Below are 16,231 nucleotides of genomic sequence, written 5' to 3'. Positions count from 1 at the left end.
AGGGCCGGCTGAAGAAAGCAAGAGGCCCGTCGCCCTGATGAAGCACAGCGTCGAACCCCACACCTGAGGCGTCACAGTCCACAATGAACGGCCGGTCGAAGTCCGGCATCTGAAGAACGGGCCCCGTCATGAAGGCCCCCTTGAGGGCCTCGAAGGTTGTCGTCGCCTCCGCATCCCAGGCGAACGCGTCACGGTGCAACAACCGCGTGAGTGGAGAAGCGATGACACCAAACTCCCGGATGAACTTCCGGTAGTAGCCCGCAAGGCCGAGAAACCCGCGAAGAGCCCGCGGGGACTGGTGCGTCGGCCAGGCAGCGACAGCGGCCACCTTGTCGGCGTCCATAGCGACCCCGTTGGCCGAGATGACATGGCCCAAGTAGGCCACCGAAGGCGTCCCGAACGAGCACTTCGAACGCTTAAGATGGAGATGGTGCGCCCGAAGCTCGTTGAAGACGATGGCGACGTGCTGTAGGTGCTCTGCCCAAGATGCACTGTAGATCAGAATATCATCAAAGAAAACGAGCACAAACCGGCGTAAGTAGGGTCGGAGGACGTCGTTCATCAGAGCCTGGAAAGTTGCCGGGGCGTTGGTGAGGCCAAAGGGCATCACTAAGAACTCGAAGTGGCCGTGATGAGTCCGAAACACCGTCTTGGCAATGTCATCAGGGTGCATGCGCACCTGGTGGTACCCCGACCGGAGGTCGAGTTTGGTGAAGAAGCGCGCCCCGTGGAGCTCATCGAAGAGCTCGTCAACCACCGGAATAGGGAACTTATCCTTGAGTGTGACAGCATTAAGGGCACGGTAGTCGATGCAGAAACGCCATGTGCCGTCTGACTTGCGGACGAGAAGCACCGGTGCGGTAAACGGCGAAGTGGATAGCCGGATGATGCCGGCCGCGAGCATGAGTGCACACTGCCGCTCCAACTCATCCTTCTGCAACTGCGGATAGCGGTAAGGCCGTACCGCCACCGGTGCAGAGCCTGGCAGAAGATGTATACGATGATCGTACGCGCGGGCGGGCGGCAGCCCCTGTGGCTCGGTGAAGATGTCGTCGTGCTGCTGTAGGAGGCTCTCCAATAGTGGGTGCTCGGCCGTGGCCGTGGTCGCGGCGAGCTAGAGTGGAGGGGTGGGTGCGGCACCCCCAATGCCGGCCCACCGAATGCGGCGGCCTAACCGCCAGAAGGTCATCGTCAGCGCGTCGAAATCCCAGAGAATAGGACCAAGAGTGCGCAAGAAGTCGACGCCGAGGATGAAGTCGAAGCAGCCCAAGTCGATGCCGGCGCAGGTGATGGCGAATTGCTCGTCGCCAATAGTGATGGGCACGTCGCGGGCGAGCCCGTGGCAGCGGAGACGGTCACCATTAGCGACGGTGACTCGCAACTGTTCACCGCCGGTCGGCTGTAATGCCAGGCGCCGCATGGTGGTCTCCGGCAGGAAGTTATGTGTGGACCCTGTGTCCACTAGGGCCACCAGGTGCTCACCCTGGATCATGACCGGTAAGAGCATCGTCCGTTCATCACGGATGCCGGCCAGCGCGTGTAGGGACACCACAAGGGCGGTGGCCGGGGCGGGCGCGGGTGCCGCTGCGGGCTCCGCAAGGGCTGGGGCGCCGAGGCCATCCTCCAGTGGCTCCTCCTCAGACTCGTCTGTCGTCTCCAAGTAGAAGAGGCGGGGACAGACATGACCTGGTGCATAGGGCACATCACAGTTGAAGCACAAGCCCAGTCGCCGGCATTCCAACTATTCCTCCTGGGTGAGGCGCCTGAATGGCCGCGTCGGTGCCGGGGCGGCTGCCGGAACGGCTGCAGGGGACGCTGGTGCCGCCGGAGACGGCCGGGGAAGCTATCGGCCCCCACGTGGCGCAGATGGACGCGTCACGACCTGGGCACACTGCTCGAACGCCCGGGCATAGTACATGGCCGTCTGAAGGTCTTGGGGCCCCTTCATCTCGACGTCCACGTGGATGTGGTCGGGGAGACCGCCGATGAAAAGTTACGCCCGTGGAGGTGAAGTCCTGCACCGTGGAGGTGAACGGCAGACGGCCCAACTCGGCCAAGCGGCTCCCGCGTACCGGTGGCCCAAAACGAAGAAGGCACAGCTCTCGAAAATGATCCCACGGGGGCATGCCGCCCTCGTCCTGTTCGAGGGCGTAGTACCATGTCTGGGCGGCCCCGCGGAGATGGTAGGATGCCAGCCAGGTCCGTTCCGACGCGGGCGTGCGCTGGCCGCGAAAGAACTGGTCGCACTGGTTGAGCCAGTTAAGCGGGGCGTCGGAGCCGTCGTACGTGGCGAAGTCGATCCTGGCGAACCGGGGCGGCTGCTGGTGTGGCGCGCCCTGGCCCACTGCCTCGGCGGTGCGGAGGGCGGATGATGGCGCACAGGCCATGGTGGAAGGCCCGGCGTAGTTTCCAGCTGCGCCCGACACCGCGGGCTGCAGCGAAAAACCAGACGGTGAACGGGCCTCCGGGTAGGCCGATGGCTGCCCGTTGAGCCAGCCGGGGAGTGGCGATGGGGACGGCGGAAAGCAGACCTCCTGTATTGGGAGCCCGCTCGGCGAAGACCTGCCCAGGTTAGGGCTGGGCGGGGCCGGTGGAGGACCCTGCTCCGAGGCTGCTGGAAGGTAGGGCGCGACGGAGGACGGCGCGGCCGGCGCGGTCCAGGTGGGCCACTGCGGCCCCGTGGTGGCGACGAGTGGCGGGGCTGCCGGCGCGATCTGCGGCGGCCACTGCGGCCAAGGCGGCGGTGCGGCCGCTGGGGCGGGAAGCGCCGGGTAGCCTCCGGTGATGGCCCCCGGTGCCGAGTACCACGGAAGCGCCTGCTGACCCGCGGCCATGGCTGGATGGAGTGGTGGGGGCGGCCCGTACGGACCTGCCAGGTAGAGGCGGATCCCTTGAACCGCGGTGACGAGGTCGTTGAGGACGCCCGCCATGGCCTCCGGCGTGAACTGTTGCGGCTGCGGGGGAGGTGACGGCGGCGGCGAGTGTTGGACGGGGGCCGGTGGCTGCCCTTGGCCCAGCGTGGTGCCGGGTGCCGTTAGGGCCGGCGCTGAGAGCGACGCCGTGGTGCCCGCCGAGAGCTAGGCCGTGACGCCCGGCGCAGAGGCGGCGGTGGTGGAGGAGTTGGCGGGCAGCGGTGGTGGTGGCGGTGGAATTGGCGGAGACATGGTCGAAACCCGGTTACGTGATACCAAATTGGTAGGGCTAGGGTTCCTACCGGCTCTACTCCGTAGGTTATACGGGCAGAACAGCGAGGGTTGGGGGCGAGGGCGGCGGCTCCGGCGCGTGGGCGCCGTCGCGAGGAAGAAGAGGGCGGCGCGGCTAGGGCAAGGTGCGGCTAGGGTTTCCGGTTCCTCTGGAGCCGGGCAATAGGATAGAACTATCTTTATTGCTTAATTCCAAAAGGTATCTTACAATCTAATATTTATAACCTGAAAACGACTAGCCTAAGATAACTTGTGGGCTAAGCCCTTAATCTACTGCCCAGCGGGCCTCCTCCGGTTGTATTGTAAACCGGTCATAACAGTTGGCCAAAAAAATTTCTTGGCTGTATTCCCCACTTGTATTCCACAAGTTGAACGTTTCTTCAGCCAACCACTTGAATTCAACAAGTTGCAGGACTATCACTTTGAATTCAACAAGTTGCAGCCAGTGCCTCATGTTCCCTCGGACACAGGGCTTCCAACAGTACTTGGTGTCCAGGATTTGTATTAACCCCAAATCCAACGCTGAAACCTCTATTACTAATATAAAGTCGATAGAAATTCAGCATGGATTTTTCCCAAGGATAGTTGCATTGCCGCCCCACCACTTGAGCTAATCTTTTGTTCTGTGTACCATCTGAAAAGCAAGGAGGGAAACATTTAAGAGAATAGCTTAAGACATAATTGAAGCAGTTACAATTTACATCATCAAACAAACAAGAATTACTATCAAACCAATCAGAGGAGCTGCCATCAGATAAAAACTCTGCCGCAATGTTTACTCAAAACTCCATCCAGTGCAAGTTGTAGTTGGAGAAGAGTTCGGAAAGATATGAGTAGGCGTAAGCCGTGGGTACCCCTTCTATCCCTGCTTTCATTCCCTTTCAAGGAGTAACTACTATGTCATCTTTCCACAAGCATGAAGAAAGAAAATAGAGTAAGAGATGGTGACTCTGAAAAAGAAAAACAGGCAGTCCAGCAGTAGCTGCCAAAGGAAAAATGGGGCATAGATGGTGACAGATACTGAAGAATATCATCCAGCAGCAGCTTCCACTCAACTGTTGCGTGTTGACTGACTGAGGACCCCGTAACAATTGACGGCACATTCCTTAAATACTCATCAATGATGTCCACGGAATCACATCCTCCAACCAATACACAACATGCCATTTTCCTCAACAACATTGTTGTACCTCTGCCTACTGCTCGTGCCGTACCTTCTTCTCTTTCAAGAAGCACACGCGGCGCACCATGGAGGGACCTCACTGAGGTCTCAACACAAGGCCCTCCTCCACTGGAAGGCTACACTTGCAAACCCACCGCTGCAGATGAGCTCTTGGCAGGAAAACACCAGCCCATGCAACTGGACGGGCATCATGTGCACGGCTGTTCGCCATGGCCGCCACATGCCCTGGGTGGTGACCAACGTCTCCCTACCAGATGCTGGCATCCATGGCCAGCTTGGTGAGCTCAACTTCTCGGCTCTTCCATTCCTCGCATATATTGACCTTCGTAACAACAGTCTACATGGTACACTACCCGTTAGTATCGGTTCCCTGTCAGCACTTACGATACTTAACCTTACTTACAACCAGCTCACAGGGAAGATTCCTTATGAGATTGGTGGCCTGCAAAGTCTAAGGGTGCTTGAGCTCTCATTTAATAGACTCGCAGGACATATTCCTGCATCTCTGGGCAACCTAACAATGTTAAATATTCTTGCCATTCACCAAACCATGGTATCAGGTCCCATTCCTCAGGAGATTGGAAGACTTGTCAACCTACAAGGTCTGCAGCTAAGCAACAGCAACATAACCGGCATGACACCAAAAACCCTTGGAAATCTAACTCAACTAAATGCTTTGTACCTGTTTGGTAATCAACTTTCAGGGCCTATACCCCAAGAACTAGGCAGGCTAGTCCATTTGCATGGTCTTGCACTTCATTCAAATGATTTGTCAGGTCCAATTCCAATCTCCATAACCAATCTCACTAAGATGAACCAATTTTATCTCCGTGAAAATCAAATCACAGGTCCAATACCCCCAGAAATAGGAAATCTTAAGATGCTAGACCTACTTGTTCTCCTCAAAAATCAAATATCAGGTTCAATACCCCCAGAACTAGGCAACCTCACCATGCTCAATGCAATTTTTCTCAGTACAAATAAAATTACAGGCCCAATACCTTCAGAATTGGGCCACTTGCTGAATCTTCAAAATTTAGAGTTGTTCGACAACCAAATATCTGGCCCTATTCCTGGCAGCCTAGGAAATATTACCAAGCTAGTAGCACTATCCCTCTATGGAAATCAGATAACCGGCTTCATCCCTGAAGAAATTGGCAATCTGATGAACCTCGCATATTTATACTTGAATGAGAACCAAATATCAGGATCAATACCTAAAACTTTTGGGAAGTTGCACAACATCCAAGAAATGCGAATCTTCAATAACAATTTATCAGGTGATCTTCCTCAAGAATTTGGATATCTCATAAACATTGTTGTGCTTGAGCTAGCTAACAACTCACTTTCAGGACCTTTACCCGCAAATATATGTTCAGGTGCCGGACTTCAAACTCTCAATGTCGCGTATAATATGTTCAATGGCCCCATTCCAAGTAGTTTAAAGACATGTTCAAGTTTAGTTGAAATTGACCTTGAGTCAAACCAACTGACAGGAGATATATCTCAGCATTTTGGTGTTTATCCACAACTCACAGTGATGAATTTGGCATCGAATAGACTCTCTGGGCTGATATCATCCAATCTAGGTGCATCTACTCAATTAGTGGCACTACATCTAGCACAAAATATGATCACGGGTCCCATACCTACAATCCTTTCTAAATTGTCCAACCTAGAAAAACTAAGACTTGACTCTAATCATCTCAGTGGTGAGATTCCACCAGAAATCTGCAGTTTAACTCATCTATATATACTAAACTTATCATTCAACCAATTATCCGGGCCCATACCTACACAGATAGAAAAGCTGAGCAGTCTAGGATACCTTGATATATCTGGGAACATGTTAAGTGGATCAATACCTGAGGAACTAGGGGCCTGCATAAGAATACAGTCCTTGAAGATCAACAACAACAACTTCAATGGGAGTTTGCCCAGTGAGATTGGAAATTTAGCAGGCCTGCAGATCAAGTTAGATGTGAGCAAAAATAACCTCAGTGGTGTGTTACCGCAGCAACTTGGGAACTTGCAGATGCTAGAATTTATGAATTTATCACATAATCAGTTCAGTGGCAGCATTCCATCCTCCTTTGCAAGCATGGTGAGCCTTTCAATGCTTGATTTATCCTACAATGACTTGGAAGGACCAGTCCCAACAGCACGGCTACTCCAAAATGCTTCAACAAGTTGGTTTCTTCCCAATAAAGGTCTGTGTGGCAACCTCTCTGGCCTGCCACCTTGTTATTCAACCCCAGTAGCTGCTCAGAAAAAGGGGAAGATACTTGGTTTGCTTTTCCCAATTGTTCTTGTGATGGGTTTCATCATTGTTGCTGCAATTGTTGTCATAATAGTACTTACTCGTAAGAAGAGAAATCCACAAGAAAGTGTTACCGCTGAAGCAAGGGACCTATTCTCTGTTTGGAATTTTGATGGAAGATTAGCATTTGATGATATTGTAAGGGCAACAGAAGACTTTGATGATAAGTACATCATTGGAACAGGAGGATACGGCAAAGTCTACAAGGCACAACTCCAAGATGGGCAGCTGGTTGCTGTGAAGAAGCTTCATCAGACCGAAGAGTTGGATGATGAAAGAAGATTTCGTAGTGAAATGGAAATCTTAACACAGATCCGACAACGAAGTATTGTCAAAATGTATGGATTCTGCTCCCATCCAGCATATAAATTTCTTGTCTACGACTACATTCGGCAGGGAAGCCTCCACAGGACATTGGAAAATGAGGAACTAGCAAAGGAACTAGATTGGCACAAGAGAATTGCTCTTGCAACGGATGTGGCTCAAGCAATATCTTATTTGCACCACGAATGCAGTCCACCTATAATCCATCGAGATATCACAAGCAACAACATTTTACTTGATACATCCTTTAAGGCTTTTGTCTCGGATTTCGGCACGGCAAGGATTCTTAAGCCCGATTCATCAAACTGGAGTGCACTAGCAGGAACGTATGGCTACATCGCTCCTGGTATGTACTAGCATAACCTTCCTTCTCACGTCAGAAGCATTCGTCTCTATCCATTTATTCCTAATTCTAATATTATCGACGCTTCTGTGCAGAACTATCATACACATCTGTTGCGACAGAGAAATGTGATGTTTATAGCTTTGGGGTGGTTGTGTTAGAGCTAGTGATGGGCAAGCATCCAAGGGATTTATTAGATGGTAGTCTTTCTAACGGCGAACAAGCAATAATGGTGAAAGATATTCTGGACCAACGGCCAACAACACCAATATCAACTGAAGAGAATAGCTTAGCTCTGCTCATCAAGCTGGCCTTATCTTGTCTGGAATCTTCTCCCCAAGCAAGGCCAACCATGCAGGAGGCATACCAAACACTCATCCAGCCATCTTCTAGTTCAACTACCATGCCTTTCAGCGCACTTACATTACAACGAGGGATGCATGTTGACATAAGGTCTCAATCCTAGTGAGAAACCAGGGTCTACGGAAGCAGAGGCCGTTTCAGATTTCTGATTGTTTTTTTTACTTATACGTCACTCATACGCCACCTATATATACCTCCATATGACATGCCATGCCACACAGGATGAGTAGAAGACTCATTGTAAGTCTATGTATTTGTAGACTCTCCTGATACACCAACGATCATCGTTGTGTGCCCGTGGTTTTTCCTGCAAGGGTTTCCCACGTAAAAATGTGTGTCTTGTCCTGTGTTCTTGATATTTCTCTGTGTGTTCGCTTGCTGATTTTTACAATGCATAAATAAAATTTGGTTTGCGGGTGCTTATATTTGTTAAAGACTGTGTACTGTAGACATAGTATCCACATGTGACACTTTCTTTCGGCTGTTGTCTGCAGGGTACTTAAAATGTGTCCTAATATTTGTCTCTTTTCATCTACTACTATTGCTCCCATAACCTAAAGATTGGAACAAATGGAACAAATGTAGTCCTGCTTTATTTGGACCAAGCAGGAACAATCACAATGCATAAACAGGAAGAAATGAATGTAAGCACATTGGAGAGTAGGTGTAAAAAAGAGAAGTAGCACAATATACTAAGTAAGAGGACTTACAGAGGGTCCTAGGGCAGAAGTATGTAGTCCTTTTCCTTATTATTGCTCCCATGAACCTGGAGGTGAAAAAATGGAATCCAAAACTGACACGTTATCATGTCATCCCGCTTTATTGTTCTCTGGGTATCAAAGTAAAATACCTTGTACCAAGCAGGAACAATCACAATGATCAAGTGTTCGATGCGTAAATGGAACAAATGAATGTGAACACGCGGATATGGGTGCATAAAACAAGAAAAGTACAACAGTATGAGTACTAGGTAAAAAGAGCTTACGGAGGATTGTAGGGCACGCATATGTAGTCCTTGTCCTTAGGATGGAGCATATGTAATCCTTGTCCTTAGGATGGAGCAATAGATAATTTACTACTACACTTAATTTCAAGCACTTGTAACGAGATTTTCATGGAACAATGATACAACCTTTTTTTTCTTGATGCTATACAAAATTAACAAAGGATGAGATGAGATGATAGGAGAAGCCGTGACAGACAACACGAGAGCTAGCAACGTCCCATAATTTCATTATCAGAAAGCAGATGCCAATTCAACTCAGCAGAAACATACTAACAACAGGATGTACAGCCGTATAGAGAACACACCCTTTATCACACACTATTGTTCCAGCACAAAGGGAAAGAGACATTCCATCGTTCAACAAATTGCAGTGGTATATGATGCAAGATACAATGAATTTGTCCATGCATAAACAAAGTGCCGACCATTTACAACGAGATCAAAACCTACACCATAGCTTTTTTGTTACTTTCATTCAGGTACGAATTGATGCGTGCGGCATGGTAGGCAGTCCCAGTTCATCCTCCTGCATCAACAGAGAAACGGTTGCAGAGTAAATTAGTCTACTGGTTGACAAGGGTTGACATCGCAATCAGGGGGAATCAAGAAAATTGAAGTATGTGGCGTGTGAGATGTTCAATGGAGACTTCGAAGTTCATGATGAAATCCATCACATACCACATGTTTGGCATGAAAATGGTTTGCATGTTCTCCTTCTGTGTGTTTCTTTTACTATTAAGATCAAGCTATTATAAGCTCAAATTGTTCATACCAACAACATATGCATGCATCATAAAGTTGAGCCAAAAATACAAGAGTTATGAGTTCAGCACTACATTCATAATGATCTCAAGCATCTAGCCTGTCAAATTAGATCATGTCACAAGATAAAGGAACCATCGATTTCTTCCTAGGGATATCAGCATCAGAATCAATGTGAACAGAAACTGAACTAGTCAGTCTTGCGATTCACATACCTGCTGCCGGTTCGGCGGAACTGCTGCATGGCCACTTGGTGCAGAGGTAAGTTAAGCTCAGAATCATGATCAGTCTCCTTGTCTGGTTGGAGGTAATGGGACTGAATTCGATTCAAAGTCCATATCGGCTTCCAAAGCATCAAGCTCTTCATTTTCCAACATACAGAATGAGAACAGCAAACAGAATTGTCTGTAAATTAACCAGTACAGGATGACAACCAAAGTGCCAAAGAAACGTTTCAAATAAAATCCTAGACCTAAGACTGATATAAGTACAAAGCTGGTAACCACTGCAAGGAAAACTAGTTGGCCAAGTAAACTTTTGAATTATCTGAGAATAACCAACTACAGAATAAGAGCCATACCCCCCATAAGTTCCTCCTCATCGATGTCATCTGGGACAATGTAGCTTCTACCAAGAGTTTCTTGTATTTCATTGCTCACATCCATAAGATCCATCATTTCGTCTTGCATGCTCTGCAGATTATGAAAGCAGGTACGGATTCAGATGTAATTCGAAGAAAATAAGCTGAAAATCTTGAAGACATGAACAGTGATGTTGCATACATCTATATCTTCAATCCTGACAGTTTTCATCATCCCTTTCAGCTCTTTATTGGTAGCTTTCATTGCAGTCATCTGTTAAATGAAAAACAATTCAACATAAGTTTGGGAGCCAGAATAAGAATCTATCATGAACTTGGTCGGAAACTGTACACTGTGTTGAGCATCTTTAATGCGAAAGCAAGTTAGTCAAGATTATAAGTTTGGTTGGACAAGATGTCACGTTGACCTTCACACCTGTAGGGAAAGCATGTGGAGTATAAAGATTAGAGCACTAGAATAATAGCCTACGGCCACAAGAGGAATGATTAAATGGTACAGGGTAATCAGCACCCTTTAACTGATAGCATTTCCACTGCTGTCTTGTCCATGTCAAGAACGTGCTAGTGTTTGAAATCAGCAGTTTCTATAACAAGTAACCTAATGAGTAGATAAGAACACAGGATTTTACCTATAAGGAGGTTTTGAAACTACACAAAAATGACCTATTATTGTAAAGAGGGGGGGGGGGGGACGATTCGGGATTCAGCTATATATACCTTCTTGGACAACCTTTTAGATGTTGACTTGTCAACATTGATGGATGTCGTTGCCGCTGGGAAGAGAGGAGAAGAACACATTGCTGTGGCGCGTTTTGGGCATTTCATCGAACAGGTGGTGTGCGGGAGCGGATCTTTATGGCCCTGCTCTCCTCCCTCCTCCGAATCCTCGTCCTGCCCCTGAAATCGGTGCTCAAACTACCAAAATCAGCAGCAAGCCAGCAACGATCAACAGTTTTCTTCATCTGTGGCATCAATCAACGGAAGTTGTTGGATTTGGTAGAAGGAGAGAGCACCTACTGACCTGAGGAGTCGATGAAGTTGGCGACCTCGATGTAGAATAGCGGAGAGAAGAGCTGGCCGACGAGGTCGGTGTCGTTGCCGACGAGCGGACACCGGAGTCGCTCGCCGGCGGGGACGGAGCACACGGTCGGCCGTCCCGGCTTCCAGGCGGCGCAACTTGGCAGCGACGGCCTCGATGCCCAATACAGGCCTTTTTTCTTTCCCGCGGGTGTGAGGCTATTCTTTTTCACTTATGCTTATATTCCAAAAGTGCACTAAAATATACTTAGTACTTTCTCCATCCCAAAATAAGTGTCTCAACTTTGTATCAAATTTGTATGTCTTGATACAAAGTTGGTATAAAGTTGAGACACTTATTTTGGGACGAAAAAGATAGTACTATAGATATGTGGATATATACCCCTCTATAAAGGAATATAAAAGCGTTCAAATCACTAGTTTTAGTGATTTTTATAGTTCTTTACGGAGGAAGTTGAAAAAAATCATCCATTCCAAAATAAGTGCCGTGGTTTACCGGTAGTTTTTAAAGAATGTTCAACCTGTAATATAAAAATGTTTCGGGGAATGTAAAAAATTATGTTCTCGCGGCTTTAAAAAATGTTCGTACAATTGAGAAATATGTTCGTGAGTTTAAAAAATTCTCATGCAGTACAACTTGTTTTCATATGATTTAAAACAAACCACACCATTCAATAGAATGTTTGTGACATTTTAAAATGTTCACACTTTCAACAAAATTATGTTCATAAATTTCAAAAAACAAGTTTGTCCATGCTCAACATATAATTAAAAAATGTTTGCATGTATATGGAAAATGTCCAACGCGTATTCATTCAATGTGCATTTAAAAAATATTCATCATGCATTTACAAAATTATCAAGTTGTATCCTGAAAATGTTTCACATGTATTGAAAAATATTAAACATGTACATGAAAAATGGTTATCATGTGTTCCAAAACATGTTCAAATACGTATTTTATAAAATGTTCATCATGCATTTGAAAAATATTCAGTGTGTACACAAAAGAAAAAGTAGAGCATTTGAAATATATAGCTCTTGCGCTACTATACATCGCTTTTAGCAAGCGCTAGCGTACGAGTCCCTCGCTGATCACCCCTAAATAGGTCAGCGAGTGCTAGCGCTGTGGCACCAGCGAGCCAGCGCGAGCTAGTGTGGTGGTTGTTTTCTTTTTCTCCGAAAATTGTAACTTTTTAATGTTTGCGAATTCAAAATTCTGAATATTTTTATAAAAGATAAATTCTTTAAGAAATTTGAATTTTTTTTAAAGAGTGAACTCTTTGAAAACACGAAAAACACGATTTTTTTAAATCCAAGCAAAAAATCGAAATTCTATGCAAATTTTAAAAAAGTGAACAATTTTCAAATTACTTTTTAAAAAAATACACACTTATCAATTAATTATATATTTTTTTTGAACATTTTATTTATATAAAATGAAAATTTTATATATGGTTAACAATTTTACAAAATCACACTGAAGAATTATTGAATATGCAATGAACATTTTAATTATGTACAATGAAATTTCCTTAATATACGGTGAATAATTTTTAATTACACTGATAATTTTATGTTTTATGGTGAACAATATTTAAAAATCCCAAATAATTTTTGATGTCTCGAATTTTTTTTTAGAAATGTGAAAAGTTTTTTAAAATTTCTTGAAATTGTGATTAAAATTTTAAATTTTGAACATATTTTGGTAAAATAAAAAATGATTTGAAAAAATGTGATTTTTTTCATAAAAACATGAACAATTTAGAATATCTGAACATTTATAGAAAATTTTGAAATTAAAAAGTAAAAGAAAAGAAAATTAAACATAAAAGGTAAAAAAACTGGGAGGAAAAAATAGTAGAAAATAAAACTATTATTTCAAAGTCATGTATTTAAAAAGGAAAAGGTAAAAGAGAAGAACGGAAAACCAAAAAGAAAGAAACCAAAGAAGAAAAGGAAAAAGTAGAAATAGAAACCGGGTCAAAAAAAACAAGCAAAAAACACAGAGAAGAAAAGACCATTTGGAAGCTTCCCAAAACTTTTGGGAATGCTTCCGCTCAATGGACTGGCCCACTGGACACGCCTGTAGGTGATTGACGTCGTAACGCTAGCAAAAAACGACATACATCAATTGTGATATAGCTCTCGCGCTTGGCGAAGGCAATTCTAGTCAACTGTGTGTGCGTGCCAGGCTCTATGTTTTGGTGCCCGTGATGGACCTCACAATTACGATGGGCTGAAGTAGTCTACACCACATAAAATGATGGTCCGAAAACAGCCCAAGGTCTAGACGGGAGACCTGAAATGGCCCAAACAAACGGATGTACGATGATTAAAAAAGCCTATCAAATGGGTCAGCTCATGCCTTCTCAATGATGGCGTGGAATCCCTTCGCGCTAGGCATGGGCCCAAAGTTGTTACAACGGATTCTTCTAAAAAAGCTTTTACAGCGGAAAACATGCCCTTGTTTCTCATGCTAGAACTCCACGCATTGCCCTGTTATCGGCCTAATTCTTGAGGGACGTGCTGCTGTTTTGCCCTCCACACATGGCTTTATCAGACCATATAAATTGTATGGTGCGCAACTTCTTCCCGCGATTCTCCCGCAACTCATCCATTGCCGCTGACAGGGAAGCACAGATCTAGAGTCACACGCGACGGTGATGGCAAGCAGGAGTGACACAACCGTTGGCCTCGAGGGCCGGAACGCCACAACAGAAGGTACCATGATTTGCTGTTCTTCTTGCTCCGCTGGAACAGCCGCCAAGCCCAAAGTCCCTAGGAGCTGGTCAATCTCCATGACTACTTTCGACCACCTACAAGATATGGTCACTCCAAGTTTTCTGCCTGACAGGCGCGTCTTCCTGTGGCTCCATGTATTTCTACACGTAAAGAAACACATGAATTTTTCCTTAATCACAACTATTAGTAGATTAATATTTTCTAATCAACACAATTAAACTTCAAAATGGATAGATATATTTTCAATGATGTTTGTCTCTAAAATTGGAGATGTTCTATTCGCAATATATTTGCAAATCTTTTGAGGCATTTGGGCTTGGTGTCGTCATTGTGAGATGATGACCCACAAGTATAGGGGATCTATCGTAGTCCTTTGATTAAGTAAGAGTGTCGAACCCAACGAGGAGCAGAAGGAAATGATAAGCGGTTTTCAGTAAGGTATTATCTGCAAGCATTAAAATTATCGGTCACAGATAGTTTTGTGATAAGGTAATTTGTAACGAGTAACAAGTAATAAAAGTAAATCATGTGCAGCAAAATGGCCCAATCCTTTTTGTAGCAAAGGACAAGCCTGGACAAACTCTTATATAAAGGAAAACGCTCCCGATGACACATGGGAATTATCGTCAAGCTAGTTTTCATTACGCTCATATGATTCTTGTTCGGTACTTTGATAATTTGATATGTGAATGGACCGGTGCTTGGGTACTGCTCTTCCTTGGACAAGCATTCCACTTATGATTAACCCCTCTTGCAAGCATCCGCAACTACACAAAATAATTATTAAGGCAACCTAACCATAGCATGGAACATATGGATCCAAATCAGCCCCTTACGAAGCAACGCATAAACTAGGGTTTAAGCTTCTGTCACTCTAGCAACCCATCATCTACTTACTACTTCCCAATGCCTTCCCCTAGGCCCAAATAATGGTGAAGTGTCATGTAGTCGACGTTCACATGACACCACTAGAGGAGAGACAACATACATCTCATCAAAATATCAAACGATTACCAAATTCACATGACTACTTATAGTAAGACTTCTCCCATGTCCTTAGGAACAAACTTAACTACTCACAAATCATATTCATGTTCATAATCAAAGGGGTATTAATATGCATAAAGGATCTGAACATATGATCTTCCACCAAATAAACCAACTAGCATCAACTACAAGGAGTAATCAACACTACTAGCAACCCACAGATACCAATCTGAGGTTTTGGGACAAAGATTGGATACAAGAGATGAATTAGGGTTTGAGATGACATGGTGCTGGTGAAGATGTTGATGGAGATTGACCCCCTCCCGATGAGAGGATTGATGGTGGTGATTTCCCCCTCCCGGAAGGATGTTTCCCCGGCAGAACAGCTCCGCTGGAGCCCTAGATTGGTTCCACCAAGGTTTCGCCTTGTGGCGGCGGAGTTTCATTCCGAGAGCTTGCTTATGATTTTTTTCCAGGGCGAAAGACTTCATATAGCCAAAGATGGGCATCGGAGGCCTGCCAGGGGGCCCACGAGGCAGGGGGCGCGCCCCCCACCCTCGTGGATGGTGGGTGGCCCCCCTCTGGTGCTTCCTTCGCCCAATATTTTTTATATATTCTGAAACTGACTTCCCTGGAGTTTCAGGACTTTTGGACCTGTGCAGAATAGGTCTCTAATATTTGCTCCTTTTCCAGTCCAGAATTCCAGCTGCTGGCATTCTCCCTCTTCATGTAAACCTTGTAAAATAAGAGAGAATAGGCATAAGTATTTTGACATAATGTGTAATAACAACCCATAATGCAATAAATATCGATATAAAAACATGATGCAAAATGGATGTATCATGAGATCGTGAGGATTATCTTGGTGTCGTGGCCCTAGATTGTAGTCAATGAATGGCGAATGATGAAATTTGTGAGTCATTCCAACAAATGGTATTATCAATAGGGTACATATAGTATATTTTTGTAGCCAGGTCAGCTAATGGTCCCATGTCTATAGGTGTTGTAATATTAACATTAGCCCAATTTTCCTGCAATTAACATGGAGACCCTCTTTAACTTAACTGGTATATGTGTTAAATGGAGGAAAGTGTCAATCAAGTCCACTAAGAAATAAAAATTGATTAAAAATCTATCTATATTCATATCTAAACAAAAATATATCATGAATCAAACATTCATTAGATGCATATCGGCTCCACACTTAAGGAACATTGAGACAATGCCTATTTTTTGCATATATATAGATCATGAGGGCATGTACAATGGTTAATAAGATTGTCTTATCTTATGTCCCCTATGTAATCTAGAGAAGACAACAAAAAATGATGTACAATGTATTACTCTTCGTCTGAT

The 16,231-nt window shown here is 45.5% G+C and overlaps 1 protein-coding gene and 1 pseudogene across 3 annotated transcripts; one reads left to right on the top strand and one right to left on the bottom strand.

Annotated features, from left to right (window-relative positions):
- Positions 1-4,065: 4,065 nt before the first annotated feature.
- On the top strand, positions 4,066-8,949 carry LOC125542884 (uncharacterized). Of its 2 annotated transcripts, XM_087543512.1 has the most exons (3): positions 4,066-5,666; positions 5,739-7,376; positions 7,469-8,949. In XM_087543512.1, the coding sequence occupies exons 1-3, from the start codon at positions 4,364-4,366 to the stop codon at positions 7,837-7,839; spliced, it is 3,312 nt and encodes a 1,103-aa protein (XP_087399638.1). In that variant the 5' UTR covers positions 4,066-4,363; the 3' UTR covers positions 7,840-8,949. The 2 variants fall into 2 exon arrangements, with proteins under 2 accessions (XP_087399638.1, XP_087399636.1); XM_087543510.1 differs by having other exon boundaries at positions 4,082-7,376.
- A 169-nt stretch (positions 8,950-9,118) lies between these two features.
- Positions 9,119-11,331, bottom strand: LOC125527660 (vacuolar protein sorting-associated protein 60.1-like; annotated as a pseudogene). Its single transcript, XR_015615970.1, has 6 exons — positions 11,127-11,331; positions 10,823-11,002; positions 10,287-10,358; positions 10,085-10,196; positions 9,720-9,865; positions 9,119-9,268 (listed from the first exon to the last, which is right to left on the bottom strand). The product of XR_015615970.1 is annotated as a vacuolar protein sorting-associated protein 60.1-like (transcript).
- Positions 11,332-16,231: the final 4,900 nt, after the last annotated feature.

This window comes from Triticum urartu, chromosome 1A (genome assembly GCF_056163025.1).
Source record: "Triticum urartu cultivar PI428250 chromosome 1A, HENAU_Tu73, whole genome shotgun sequence".
Lineage (NCBI taxonomy): Eukaryota > Viridiplantae > Streptophyta > Magnoliopsida > Poales > Poaceae > Triticum > Triticum urartu.
The sequence above is the reverse complement of the archived record's forward strand: the minus strand, read 5'-3'. Positions and strand labels throughout refer to the sequence as shown.

Bases quoted from the DNA above. Each gene is read 5' to 3' on its own strand.
- LOC125542884 (XM_087543510.1), top strand. From the start codon at position 4,364: ATGCCATTTTCCTCAACAACATTGTTGTACCTCTGCCTACTGCTCGTG. The intron at 7,377-7,468 runs GTATGTACTAGC...GCTTCTGTGCAG, and splicing joins GTATGGCTACATCGCTCCTG to AACTATCATACACATCTGTT.